This window comes from Parus major, chromosome 1, assembly GCF_001522545.3.
Source record: "Parus major isolate Abel chromosome 1, Parus_major1.1, whole genome shotgun sequence".
NCBI classification, from domain to species: Eukaryota; Metazoa; Chordata; class Aves; order Passeriformes; family Paridae; genus Parus; species Parus major.
This window is the reverse complement of record NC_031768.1, coordinates 68,387,581-68,400,804: the sequence shown is the minus strand read 5'-3', so window position 1 is coordinate 68,400,804 and position 13,224 is coordinate 68,387,581. Positions and strand designations below refer to the sequence as shown.

At 52.2% G+C, this 13,224-nt stretch overlaps 1 protein-coding gene across 1 annotated transcript; it reads right to left on the bottom strand.

Moving 5' to 3' along the window:
* Positions 1–9,092: 9,092 nt before the first annotated feature.
* CDX2 (caudal type homeobox 2) lies at positions 9,093–12,907 on the bottom strand. The gene is made up of 3 exons (XM_015617594.1): positions 12,081–12,907; positions 9,786–9,931; positions 9,093–9,634 (listed from the first exon to the last, which is right to left on the bottom strand). Exons 1-3 carry the CDS (start codon positions 12,580–12,582, stop codon positions 9,467–9,469), a joined length of 816 nt encoding a protein of 271 aa, XP_015473080.1. The 5' UTR covers positions 12,583–12,907; the 3' UTR covers positions 9,093–9,466.
* Between the last annotated feature and the right edge of the window lie 317 nt (positions 12,908–13,224).

Genomic DNA, 13,224 nt, shown 5'->3' with positions numbered 1-13,224 from the left:
GAATCTCTCCATCTTCTGCCTTCTCTTAGATGGCCTCTGCTACATCCCAATCTGCTTTTTGAAGCCATCACTTACTCAGTATAGAGAGACATCCTGAAAAAGGGGGACCAAGGGAAATTTGATGAAAGGGAGCCTTCAAAGAGGCATAGATTGTTCCAGCTGAGGACTTGGAAGAAGCATAAAGCCAAGAGCCAGTAAAGGAGATCTAGGCCATGGTCCAAAACTAACTGCAGCCAATGGGACTGATTTGAATGGGCTTTGGACTCGATTCTTGAACAGCAGCTGTAAAAGAGGATCAGGGAGTATGATGAATGTGGAGAACTGAGGATAGGAAAGTGAGGAGGAGGAGGAGGAGGAGGAATGATTTGCTCAGCCATTCAAACATGGTTTATGTGGGACATGTAAAAGCTTTCTTTAATGCCACCAGGGCTCTCCAGATGGTGCCACAGCCATTGGCAAGCTCTGCTCTGTGAGGCCGTGTTTTATATGGCAGCACTGGCAGATGTCTTGTATTGCAGTAACAACAACTATCAGAAGAAAGAAAAACACTGCAGAGGGGAGAAAACAAGTGGAACTGTGCTCGAGACTGCTGTGCTGCCTGGTGGGAAAGGGATGCTGAGCCATTTCAAACCCTTTATATCGATCCCTGGTGGCACAAGCCCAGGGAAGGGAGGGAGGATGCGCCAGACTCCTCTAGTGAGGTCAGCTGAAGACAGCAACACAGTTTGCAGGCGGAAACGCCTTTCTCATGGCCGGGATCCCTGCGGAGCCCGGCGGGAGCTGCCGCCGCCGCCTGCCGGCCGCTCCCGTGCCCGCAGCTTGGCAGGTGGCGCTGGCAGCTGTCCCTGTCCCCGCTGCCCAGCTCTGCCAACTGCACGGGCACAGAGCTGGGCAGCGCCTTGGCCATCACGTCAGGAATCGGTCCTGTGAGCCCAGCGCAGCTGGAGCACCTACCCCAGTCCTGGTGCTTTTGCCTTCCTGCGGAAGAGGTAAACAGAAAGGAGTGGATCTCCAGGGACATTCCACTGGGAGCGTTCACATCTGCAGGTATCCACGTCTTCTTACAAAAAACGCAAGAAGGAATGCCTTTCTGGAACTGGCTCACACGATTTCAATGCCACTTAAGAATCTGAGCACACCCATGAGTTGAGGATGCCTCAAGATCACTCCTCAGCACCGAGCCAAACTGTCACCAAATGGTCACCAAATGCAGATGACTTCTATGTTTTACCATCTAGAACAGGCTGGTTGTACCTAAACCATATCCCAAAAACTATTGCTTGTCCTAACCCTAAATCTCCACCCAGAGGTTTCCTGAGCAGCAAAAGCCGGCCCAAGCCAGCTGCTGGCTGCGGACCATGCCAGCCATTCACTGACCCAGCTGGTTGAGCTGCAGTGCCCAGGAATATTTCCTGGCACTTTTCAGTTTGTTAGGACAGACGTGGGAATTCAGCCGTACCTTCGCTTATCAAATGGGCAACTTGACTGCAGCAAGGAAGATCCCTGTCACCCAAGTTGGTTCTGGATGACTTCAGAGAATTTCCAGGAGAGTGAAGAAATGTGACTACATTGATCTTGACTTTGTGAGACAAGTAGTCCTCTCAAGGGGCTTGATATTGCAGGATGCCAGGGCAGTGAGGATGTGGGAGCCAGGCTGAGAACCTCTGAACCATGACTGAATGGTAGAATTTGAAGAGCACTGCTGAAGGGATCTGAGCACTGCTGAAGGGATCTGAGCACGTGCTGATTTGGGAGAAAGAAGTCTTGTGTCTTTCATAAAACAGCATATATAGAGTATGATGTTCAGAAAGGAAAAACAGACTGAGAGAGGTTAAACATTTAAGGTCAGATAAAAAAACACAGCTGATTCCTTCATCATGAATCATCATTTTGTGCCGACTGTGTTCCTAACATTTCATACTGGCCCTTGCTTTTTCCTGGACTGTCAGGAAGAGACCAGTGAGCTAAGCAGGGTGGGTGGACAGGGTGTGGCATGGTGAGACACGGTGAGGAGCCTTCCTGGAAAGGAGCAGTGGCTGCTGGGCTCTCACTCCTTCCTTCCATGTTTTTTGTGGTGTCTGCAAGCTGCCGTGGTGCTGCTGTGTCCCTCTCAGTGGGCTTTCCCTTTGCCCTGGACCTCAGAGCTCATCCCAGACCACAGGAACTCCATGGGGCGCAGGCAGCTGCCAGGTTGAGGTGAGGGTCACTGCACTACACCTCAGCAGGGAGGCAGCAGGTGCCTCTGAGGGCATCCCCTGCCTCCAGGAGCACTTGGCACTGCAGCCCCAGCTCTTCCCCTTACCAGGGCAGAAGTAACCTCCTTATCTGTGAGTCAGGAAAATTCTTTCGTTTCTTTCTCATGCTGCACTTCAGTTTTGCTGTCTCTTGCACAGGGTGTCAGCACCAGGGTATTTGTGTGATAGTAGCTCCCAGCCCACGGACCTTATAGGAGCACTTTCCTACTCAAAGAGGGAAGGAGGCATGTTTCCAGCTGTCCATGGCAGCATGCCTGAGTAGGCATGTGGAGGAGGCTGAATCCCCCCAGACTCTGGACCACCACAGACTCTGGTGGACTGCTGGCCCCTCGCCATGCCAGCCCCATCTGCCCCCGCTGGAGCAGCTGCTTTCCTCGGGCCAGTGTCGATGTTTTCCTGCTCCAATTCAGGAACGTGTGCCCACAGGCAAAGAGATAACAAAGGGCATGTTTTACCGGCAAGACCAAGCCTCTGAGGATGGAAAACACCTTTGGAGCCACAATAGCAGATTGGTGAGGGAGTGACTGAGAATGAAAGAGTAGGTCCAAAGCGTTGCTCTGGCCTTGGAAGAGCAGGATGTCGTTACTGGGAACAGAAAAAGGATTATGTTTCTGGATTGAAGTCCTCGAGGAAGAAACACAGCTCCTGATAAGAGAAAGTCGCTTTTTCTTCTGAGTCACTACATTCCTGGGAGTAGTTGTGCAAGATGTTTTCAGAGACCCCTTTTCAGATCTCCATGGTTAGCTCTATCTCCACCTCTATAGATGCTGACAAGCTTCTTGATGGGGAGGAAAGAAGATCTCAAAACATAGGCATAATTGTCAGAGAAACAACATATGCTTGTGCACTTAATATACATGAAAAAAGAGTGGTTTGATTATTTTTAAAATAACACATCTGTATTTTAAACTGGAAAAAAAAATCTTTGGTATTATGGATAGGAAGGAATTCTCACTAATGGAAATTCTGTCTTACCCGAAATTTTACAAATAACAACAACAAAAAATCTCTAGATCAGGTGAGGACTGGAATTTCCCTAAAATGCAATCAAAAGCTGGAGTTATCTTTAAAGAGACCTCAGTAGTTAACTGTTGCACCACTCTTTATATGACTTCCAACTATCTCCATGAGAGGAATCGGCTCATTTTCAAACTGTGGAAAACTGGAAGAAAAACCTTTGATACTTATGCCTCTTGTCTCTTGCTTGATTTAGGAGTCTAAATGTCTTTGGAAGCTCAGAAGGCCTCTTGGTGTCCATGTCTTTCCCATACTTCACTTGAGGTGACTAAAAGCTGAATTGGGGTCTTAAAAATCCTGAGACTCTCCTGATTGTGGAGTGCCCTGAATCATGCACCTGGTTTAGGTTTGAGTTCTGCATCAAGATGTTCTCCAAGGACTTAATTACAAGCAAGCCTTTGCTGAAAGCCCTAACTGTTGACACTCAAGTTGGGAAGAGACCACACAAGTCTTGTAGCCCTAGGTGATCTTTCTGTTTGCATGTTCACACCATGGCATGGAAAAATTAGACCACAAGCAATCTCAGTTTCCAGGGCTGAAAGTTTGTCTTGAATGCCAGCAGAGGAAGGGACAGAGTAGTGAGGAGCATCCCTTTCCCAAGAATGCAGGAGATAAGGCAGCTCTTCTCTCACAAAGGACTTTGGGTCTACAAGTTATCTGCAGGACAGGCTGTAACTCTGTGGAAGGCAGCAAGGCATGTCAGGGGAACAGGATCTGACTCAAAAGCAAAACTGCACAAGCTTGCGACAGCTGCCCAAAAATACCTGGGTGACTAAGGGAAGAAGAATGCTGAAAGCAGAGGAGTTCCATGTGCTCTGTTTGGCTTGTTCTCTTCTTTTGGAAGAGCACTAAAAGCAGTGGTTTTACCCCCAATCCTGCCTGTTGCAGCTGGGCGCAGGAGCGCTGAATGGCAGATGTTACATTCGGCATCTTTCTAATTTTCTTCAGTACAGCTCAAGTGCTAGGGATCAGCGAGTTGGAAATGAGCTGTCAGAAGTTTAAACTAAGGGAGGCTGGATTTAGACTAGATACAAGGAAGAAATTTTTGCACTCAGAGTGGTGAAACACTGCAACATGTTTCCCAGGGAGGGCATGAAGGGCATGGATTGTGCAGAGAGGAGTGGGTGCCCCATCCCTGGAAACATTCGAGATCAGGTTGGGCTGGGCTCTGAGCAACCTGACCCATCTGAAGATGTCCCTGCTCATTGCAGGGCAGGAGGATCTAGGTGAGTTTTAAGGGTCCCTTCCAACCCACACTATATTACATGATTCTATGAAGTACACTTAAGAAAGGTAACAATGAACTTCCCTTAGTTTGAAAAATTGAATCAAAACACCTACCTGGACCAATAGGTTAGATATTACATTAAATAGATTATCTATTATACAGATTGAATTAGATATTAGATTAGCTTACTCAGTGTTTTAATTAGAGGAAATTAGGAGCAATGAGAAAACTATTCATGTCATTTACCAGTGGTTAACTGGTCTGGAGTCTAATGAATGTCACAGATTGGTATATCCAGACATCCAACATGTGTGAACATGCAATGAGAATCATCCATGAGTTTTCATCCCCTATTTTCCTGTTTTTGAAGCAGGGGGATCCAGTGGGTGTCATCCCAAAACAGATGATACCTCAATTTAGAAACACAGGGCTTGAAAGGGATTCCCAAGACTTTAATTCCAGTCTCCTGGCAACAGACTGTTTGTTTTTGTGAATAGCTCAAATTTTTCTTGTTTCTTTGCAAGTAACTCTCTGTTGCCCTTTTTTAAAGAGGGTAAGTTTGACTTCTGGAGGTGTCAAAATCTGAGAATGGAACTGGGGGCATTGCAGAAGTTGAGACATTAATTAGAAGAAACTGTGTTCACCTGAGTCACAGCATGGCAGGACATGCAGGTGAGAGGGAAACAGTCGTTCCTCATCAATGAGGAGAGCGGGAACATCCTGCTCCATCAAAGAGCTGTTCTGGATCAAAGCCCAGAAGGCTGCTAAGGCTTCTGGGAGAGTTTGTTCCCATCTGTCCCCAGAGGTTCCTGGCACTTCCCTGCCATGGCTTTCTGACAGAGCTGTTTTGCTAGGGAGATTCCTAGCACGCACCTCCTTAGTACCTGTACTCTGCTGCATCAGGCCACACATCCTATGACCTCTCACTCCAAGAGGATCCTTGCTCTCTTGCTGAGCTCCTGGTGCAGCTGGACTGCCCTCAACAGACTGGTGTCCTGCTGACTTTTGTTACCATTTACAAGCTGTTTGCTTCCTGGAAGGCCTCCAGAGCTGCTTCTCTGGCATCAGTTCAAGGTTTGCTTTCAGCTCTAGCTGCTCTAAACTTCAGCACACAGCTCCATTACTAGTGTGGGACCAAGGGAAGGTATTTGGTCATGAATTTTGGCTAGAACACAGCTGACCTGTGTCAACAGAATTGTAAGCTCCATGACTGCCTTTTCCAAGGCAGCTGCTGATGGAGTAGCAAGGAGAAACCTATGGCCTCACACAGTCCTCTGGAGCCATGATTTCAGTCAGCCATAGCAAACCCACACTCAGTTTCTGGAGGATGGGCTCTGCCCTCTGTTAGATGGCTGGCATGTTTGCTTCCAGCTACTGCTGCATCCACAGATGGAAACAGCCTGGACAGAGGTCACTTGTGTGGGAAAAATGCTGGATGGAGAATGTGCCTGAAGTTGTAGCTTACTCCTAATGTAAGATTTTTATTTATTCTTTCTTTTTATAAAAGCTTCCTGTCTTCATCCTGTAGACGCAGAGTGCTCAACCATCAGACTGAGGACACATAAAGTGTTCCTAAGATACTTTAGGTCAGAGAAAGCAGACATTTGCTCTTGATGCCACCCGAGTCCTCTAAGAACCTTACTGGTCTTCCTATAATGAGGCTATGACACATGTTGTCGTCCCTTGCCCCAAACCCGAAGAGCTTTCTTGAGAAGCTGGTATTTGCCTAAGATTTAATCTGAGAGAAGGAATACCAGTTGGTTTGTTACTGTACAGTGATAGAAGCAGGAAAATCTGACAAGAGAGGGAAACCAGGGTACTTCCATCTTACAGCTTTGGGGCCAAACCTTCTGATTTCCTGGATTTTATTTCTCATGGACTCCTGCTCCAGCCCGTGCCAGGCAAGCAAGATGCAGCAGCTCTGACCTGTTGAGCCCCACCAATCTGGGTTGGTGTGCTGCTGCAGGACTGCATGGAGCTCTGTGAGAACCGAAAACACCCATGGGTTCCTCGTGGGGGGTCAACACGACCAGCTTGCCTCTGACAAACAGAGCTTCTGGTTTAATGTCATAGTTCAGCTATGGACTGATTCAGGTGCCTGTAAATATCCACTCAAATAAACAGGATGCCCAGTTTGTTCCTTTTTACACTCCTTTATGGTGCATGAGGAATATAAAGGAAGATAGAAGCTGAATGGTTTGCTTGCTTGGGGACAGGAGAGGGGACATATTTGAAATTGAAGTGGATATGGTTTGCTTGGTTACTTGGTCCTTACACTCAGAAATCTGACTTCTGTGTTGCCAGAGTCAAGAATTTGAGGAGAGCTCAGCAAATGAATGCTTGCTAACAGAGAGCAAGAGATCTGGAATGGGGATGTTTAAAATGTGTCATGTTTGTATATCTCTAATGAACTTTTTGGAGAAAAGAACTTCCGTGGACATCAAACAGTTCATATCAGTGAGGGCAGCTCTCTTCCTCAAAAGCCCTACAGGCAAGAAAGAAATTTTCACACTTTCAGCATTAAAAAAACTCAACCCACGAAGCACACTACTGAAAGATTACAGGGTCTGCCCCGAATCTTGCCGTGCCTGGGCTGGTGCCAGGGGCAACTCTGTGCCACCACTGCAATAAGGAGTCCCGGATTTTGCCATTCCCGTGTCACCCCAGCCCCGTGGGCACGGGTAAATGCCAACAAAACCACAGCAAGCAGCACCTCTTAAACCCTCAGATCCTTTGTGATTAATTTACTTATTGATGGTCTTTCATAACTGTGTGGTCATCTTTTTTCTCACTGCCATTAATTATTCCTGGAAGCAAATAAAAGGGCCCTCCGATATCTCTCCCTCCCACTCAGCACAGCCAGCTTTTCCTTAGGGAGAAAAAACTTGCTCGTTTGCAGTGGGACAATGCCGACTTTTGAACCTCTAACCACTAAACAAACAAACCTTGCGCTCTGCTCCACAATCCAAACAGGGTTTATTGACAGGCGTATCGCAGCAACGCGCAGCAGCTCCGGCAGCAGCCGGGCTGGGATCAATGCTGCGGGGGTGGCCCCGGGCGCCAGAGGACATCCTCGAAGGGGCGGCCCCGCCCGGGGCTGCTGCCGCCCGAGAGCCCTCGTGTCCCGGGGACAGCGCAGAGGGTGGAGTGGGCCGTGGTGCCTGCAAAGCCCTTCTAGCTCAGAGCCCTGGGGCAACTGCTCTGCGCTGCTTTGGGACCGGGGCTGCAGAGCCAAGACTCTCGGCTGGGGTGTAGCTCAGCTTTGGTTGTCCCCAGCAGCTCCTCCAGAATGATCCAAGGACCCTTTAGAGTCAGAGAAGGATGAATCCAGCTCCTGCCTCCCTCTGATCAGGAGCAAACCGTGGACGTTGGACTCAGCAGGACGTGCTCGGTGTCAAGCCCATGCGTAATGAGCATTACTGCTTTGGGGCTGCACCCGTGCTTCCTGGCCAGGCCCCCTTCAGAGACCACGTAGGCAGCAGAAAATCAAGCAGGTTCTTTGCACTGGAGCTGCTGCCTCCCACCATGATCTTGTCCCAGGCACAGGAGCCCTGGATCAGGTTTGCATGGCCACATGTCTGCTCTAGGACTGCCAATCCCGACCCTACAAGGCACGGAGCTACATGCAGACAAAAGGCAGTGCAGAGCTTTGGGGCTGATGCCTTCTATATCCCCCAAGTTCCCTTAGGCAGAGACAGCAGCCTTGTCAGTAGGGTCTGGCCCTGACCAGACCATTCTCCCCATGCAGTCCTGCAGACACTGTTAGGATTTGACTTTGGCTTTCAGCGAAAAGATAAGGAAAGCTTCAACAGCAAAAAAAAACAACAAAGTGCCCCAAAGAAGGCAAATGGAATAGCTTAAATAAATGTGATGACCAAAACTGAACAGCATGGGGTTAGATCCTGGGCAAGTAAATAATCCACATAATGTGTTTGGGGCTGGACAGCGCTCCCATCATCCCTTCTGGGCCCAGACCCACATCAGCTAGTTCCACACCCAGCCAAGGGCACTGGCTGTAGCGTGGCTGCTCCAGCCTGGCCTCACTTCACAGCTGGACTTCTCCCATTCCTGAGTGGAAAGTGGCAAACAGCCAGGATGATTTGGCCAAATCAGCTGGACTTTCCTTGTTTCCATCTTTGCTTAAGTGAGTCTTTTGGCCTCTCAGGGCTCTTTGAGGATTTCTGTGTCTGATGGAGCTGTGATGAAGCCCACACAATGCTGATAAAATCAAGGGAACTTTGGAAAATCAACTGAAAGAGCCCCCCACAACAAGACAGAAATTTCAAGGATGTGAGAAACAGTGTGTAGTTTAACCAAAGGGACATTGCACGTGTAAACAAGGCTCCTCACTTCGGCGTGACAGGACACCTTTTTCAGAAGAGACTAAATTCTTTCAATTTCTCTGCACTGCAGCTAATAAATCTGGATGGATGACTATCAGCACTGGATTTATGGGCTCTTTTACAAGTGTCTAACATTAGGCAATTCACTTCTGAACGTTTAAACAGTGTCTTATCTTGTCTGCTCTGACCCTCGGGGCAGAATGAACATTTTGCATATTCATGGTTGCAAGAAGAAAATGAAATAAAATATAAAATAAAAAACCATGTGCTTTAATTTTTTTTTTTTTCCTGCTAAAATTCATCATTAGCCCAACAACATTGCAAAGGTCTTTTGGACCGATCCCTGAGATATACCGGGGGTTGACTGGCAGGCAGCGCCCCCACTTTTTCCAACAAATTCCAGGGTAAAAAAATGCACCCGAACACAATAATAATAATAATATTAATAAAGCGGTGCACACGCTTTCCCCGGACGACGAGACACATACACTGTACACCTGTACACACGGCCGGCCCCGCGGGGCGGTGTAGTGCATCGGGGGGGCCGCTCCCGCCGTGCCCCCCGGCCCGGCCCGCTCCGCCGCGTCCTCCCGCAGTCCCTGCGCCGCTGTCCCCGGCCGCTGTCACTGCGGGCCCGCGGGGCCCAGCCCGGCTCCGCCCGCCCCCGCCGCCGGAGCCTGCAAGGAGGCGCTGGGGCTGAGGGGCTCCGCGCCGCCGGGCTGCGCCTGCTGCAGCTTCTTCTTGTTGATCTTCCTCTCCTTCGCCCGCCTGTTCTGGAACCAGATTTTCACCTGCCGGGAGGCGGACACGGGAATGAGGGGGGACAGTCGGCCGGGGATGTATCCCACTCTCACGGGGTGTCACCGAGAGCGCATCCCAACCCCACGCGTTCCGCCCCTGTCCCGCACGTCCCTGCCCCCGCGCATCGCTCTCGGGACAGACCTGCCTCTCTGACAGCCCCAGGTTGGAGGCCAGCTCCGCTTTTCTCCTGATGGTGATATAGCGGCTGTAGTGAAACTCCTTCTCCAGCTCGAGCCGCTGGTGGTCGGTGTACACGACGCGGTACTTGTCTTTCGTCCTGGTTTTAACTGCGGAGCACAAAGCCAGAGTTGAGAAAGTCAAAGCCAAAGGGCAGAGCTCAGCAGTCCTCTCTGCGGTGCAGAGCGATCAGGAGCGATCCTATCCCCCCCCTCCCGGGATTGCTGCTCGCCTCCCCCTGCCCTGGGCTCTGCTGAGCAGCAGAGGAGGAGACGTTCCTCAGTTCCTTGGGGACATGGGACATCAATGCCAGGCACGCCGGCGGGCGCAGGCTCCCAGCCCTGGCCCCACCGCACACCCCTGCCTTGCACGGGGACACCTTTATTGTTGGCTTTTGGTTTTGTTTCTCCTTCCCTAGCGACAACAAACATTTTATAGGGAAAGAGGGAAAAGGAAAGAAAGAAAGAAAAGGCCCATTCATGGCACAGTGATTTCGTTTCTGAACAGCGAGCTAAGGGTGGAGAATGGGGAGCGGCATCCGGGAACCACTCGTGAAGCTGCCCAGCTCCCCCTTTTCTGCTACGGCATGGGGGCTAAAGGGATTTCTCGGGAAGCCTGGAAGTGTGACGTGGAACTTCAGAGATCAAAAAAACGCAACCCAACCCGAACCAACAAACAAAAAACCCCAAACCGAGCCAAACACCGAAAACCCGATGGAATCCGAGGGCGAATGCCAGCTAGCAGCCGGTGAGAGTGCATCGCCGCAGCCGCTGATCTCCTTTTCCCGAGGGTTTCTTGTTTAACTGGTTGTGACCCCGGCCCTCCCGTTCCCCAGGGAGCCGAGGCGGGGAGTCTCTGCCCCAAGGTGCTTAATGGCTAGTAGGCTGACTTTGTTCAGGTAAACTCTCTGCAAACCACAACAAAAGCACCCTGTAAAGATACAAGCCTGATCAGAGAAAACTCCCCAGAGCCAGTGAATAGGGAACACAGTCCCAAACAATGCAGGACAAGGAGATCTTATCAAAGAAAAACCCTTCTCAAAGCCTTAATGACAGCCACATTCTGTTTGAATTACCACTACTGAACAAATGGCGGCAGGCGCTTTCATCCCCCCAGCTCTGCACATTAACATAAACACTGGCTCCAAAGGCAGAATTTGAATGGAGACAAGGGACCGGCCACCGCCGCACAAGCCCAAACTGTGGGAACACCACGGGCTGCTGTGGGAAGCGCGGTGGGCCTGTAAGAGTTCCACCGCCACCGGCGCCCGGGACGTGGCTGTGGCAGCGGTCGGCACCGGGGCACCGAGGCTCTTCCCCCGGGGCGCGGCGGCCACAGGCGCAGCCGGGACTCCCTCTCCGACCTGGGTTCCCCCGCCGGCCCCGCCGGCCCTGCCGTCAGCCACGCAAGGCACGGGATGAGAGGGGAACGCCGTAAGTCCTTATTTACTTCGAAAGTGGCCATCCTTTTTTTCTTGGCCAGTACATATAAATATTTAAAAAATAAAAAAAAATAAAAAAATAAAAAAAAAAAAAAAAGAAAAGAGAAAGAAAATAAAAGGAAATAAAAAAGGGAAAAGAGGAGATAGTAGCCGTGGAAGGCGTATATCAAAGCGCAGGACACGCACGTCCCCTGGCAGATGCACGGTGGGAATGAAAGAGGGTCTGCGGGGGTATTAACATGACAAGGGAGCGCGGCGCCGGCTGCAGCCTGACCCGGGAGGGCACGCCCTCGCACGGCCCGGCCCGGCCCGGCCCGGCCGGGGGCACGGCACGGCCCGCAGGGATCGGGCTGCCAAGTGGCCGCCGCTGTCGCTCGGGAGGCCTGGCCGCACGGAGACCTTAATAAAGGGCAGGCGCCCAGTGACTCAGAAACAAATGCGGAGCGACACCGGCCGATGATTTATATGACTATAATTGGTTATAAAAATCTTCTAAGTGGCTATAAGCAGGAGAGCGGAGCAGGGGGAGGAAGAGGGAGCGTTTCCTCGGGATCCTGGCCGTTCCACCCTGCTCCGCTGGAGCTCACGCCGGGCCACTGAGCCCCCGGGCCCGGCACCCGGCGGCGCTCCGGCCCGGCACTCGGCGGCGCGGACGAGCTGCGGGCAGAGCGCGGCAGTCCTGCTGTCCCGAGGACCGATCCTCGGGCGGGTTTGCTCCGGGGACCTCTCCACGAATAAAGGTTCTGCCCGGCGTACGGGGAGCCGGGGGACTCGTCGGCAGGGCAATCCCCGCCCGCCTGGCCCCGGCCCGCACTTACCCTGGCTGCTGAGCGGGGGCTGCGCCGGCTTCCTCATCCACTCGCAGAGGCCGCGGCGCTGCCCACCGGGGGAGAGCGGCTCGGGGGCGGCGCTGGCGGCGGCGCTGGCGGCGTTGAGGGGCTGCATGACCCCGGCGGAGCAGTGGGGCGCGGGGCCGGCGTGGTGGTGGGCGTGCGGGTGGTGGTGGTGGTGGTGGTAGTCGGCGGGGCTGTAGGCCATGGGGGCGGCGGGGGAGCCCCCGTTGAGGCCGTGGACGGCGCCGGCGGCCGGCGGCGCCCCTTGGCCATAGGTGCCCCAGTCGTCGCGGAGCGGGGCGGCGTAGGGCGCGGGCCAGGCCGGCCCGGGGGACTGGGCGCCGTCGAGGTTCACATGGTAGCCTCCGTAGTCCGCGTACTGCGGGGCACCAACGAAGTTCTGCGCCGCCAGGTTAAGCCCCCCCGAGTGCCGCACCGGGCCGGGGTACATGGGCCCGTCCTTCTCCAGGAGGTAGCTCACGTACATGCTGGCGGAGCCCCGGCGGCGGCTCTCCACATGCTGCTCGGGGTTCTCGCCGCGGCGCGCCTGCTGCTGCCTGGGGCCGGGCTGCCCGGGGCGGGGAGGGGGCAGGCGGAGGGGCCGCGGCCCCGCGCTGCGCTCCGCGCTCCTCCGCGCTCCCGGTCCGAATCCAATGGCCGGCAGTCCTTACATGATTAACGATTGTTTACAAGGCTGTATTAGTAATGGCCCAGACACACCAAAGGCAGGTGACGTGGAGAGGCGCTGGGTATATAGCTACTACCCCTAAAAGACGATTTGCATTTAAAAAGATAAGGAGAGGGCAGCGACCTGATCACAGCTAAATATTCAAGCCTTTATTGTTTAAGAGCTTCCTCCTTCCATTGCAACCTGGTGCACTTTAACCTCCAATCACAGGTTCAAAGGATGAAATCAAGAGACTTGCAAAAGACAGAGAGGGAGATCTAAGGGCGAGGGTGGGAATATGGGAGCCGTGTATCACGACCGATCTGTAGGCAGCACTTTAGCCAGCTCTTCTCTGTGCTTTGGGATTGGGGGTGGTGGGGGAAGGGGCGGAAGAGGAGGGAATTTTGATTAAAAATCCACAAAGTCATTTTGTCTTGGTTGTTTTGAGCAACAAACCCCATC

Excerpts from the sequence above, each read along its gene's own strand:
- CDX2 (XM_015617594.1), bottom strand. The coding sequence starts at position 12,582 with ATGTACGTGAGCTACCTCCTGGAGAAGGACGGGCCCATGTACCCCGGC. Across the intron at positions 9,932-12,080 it reads GCCCCCGCTCAGCAGCCAGG|TTAAAACCAGGACGAAAGAC; the intron begins GTAAGTGCGGGC and ends TGTGCTCCGCAG. Across the intron at positions 9,635-9,785 it reads TGGGGCTGTCAGAGAGGCAG|GTGAAAATCTGGTTCCAGAA; the intron begins GTCTGTCCCGAG and ends GCCTCCCGGCAG.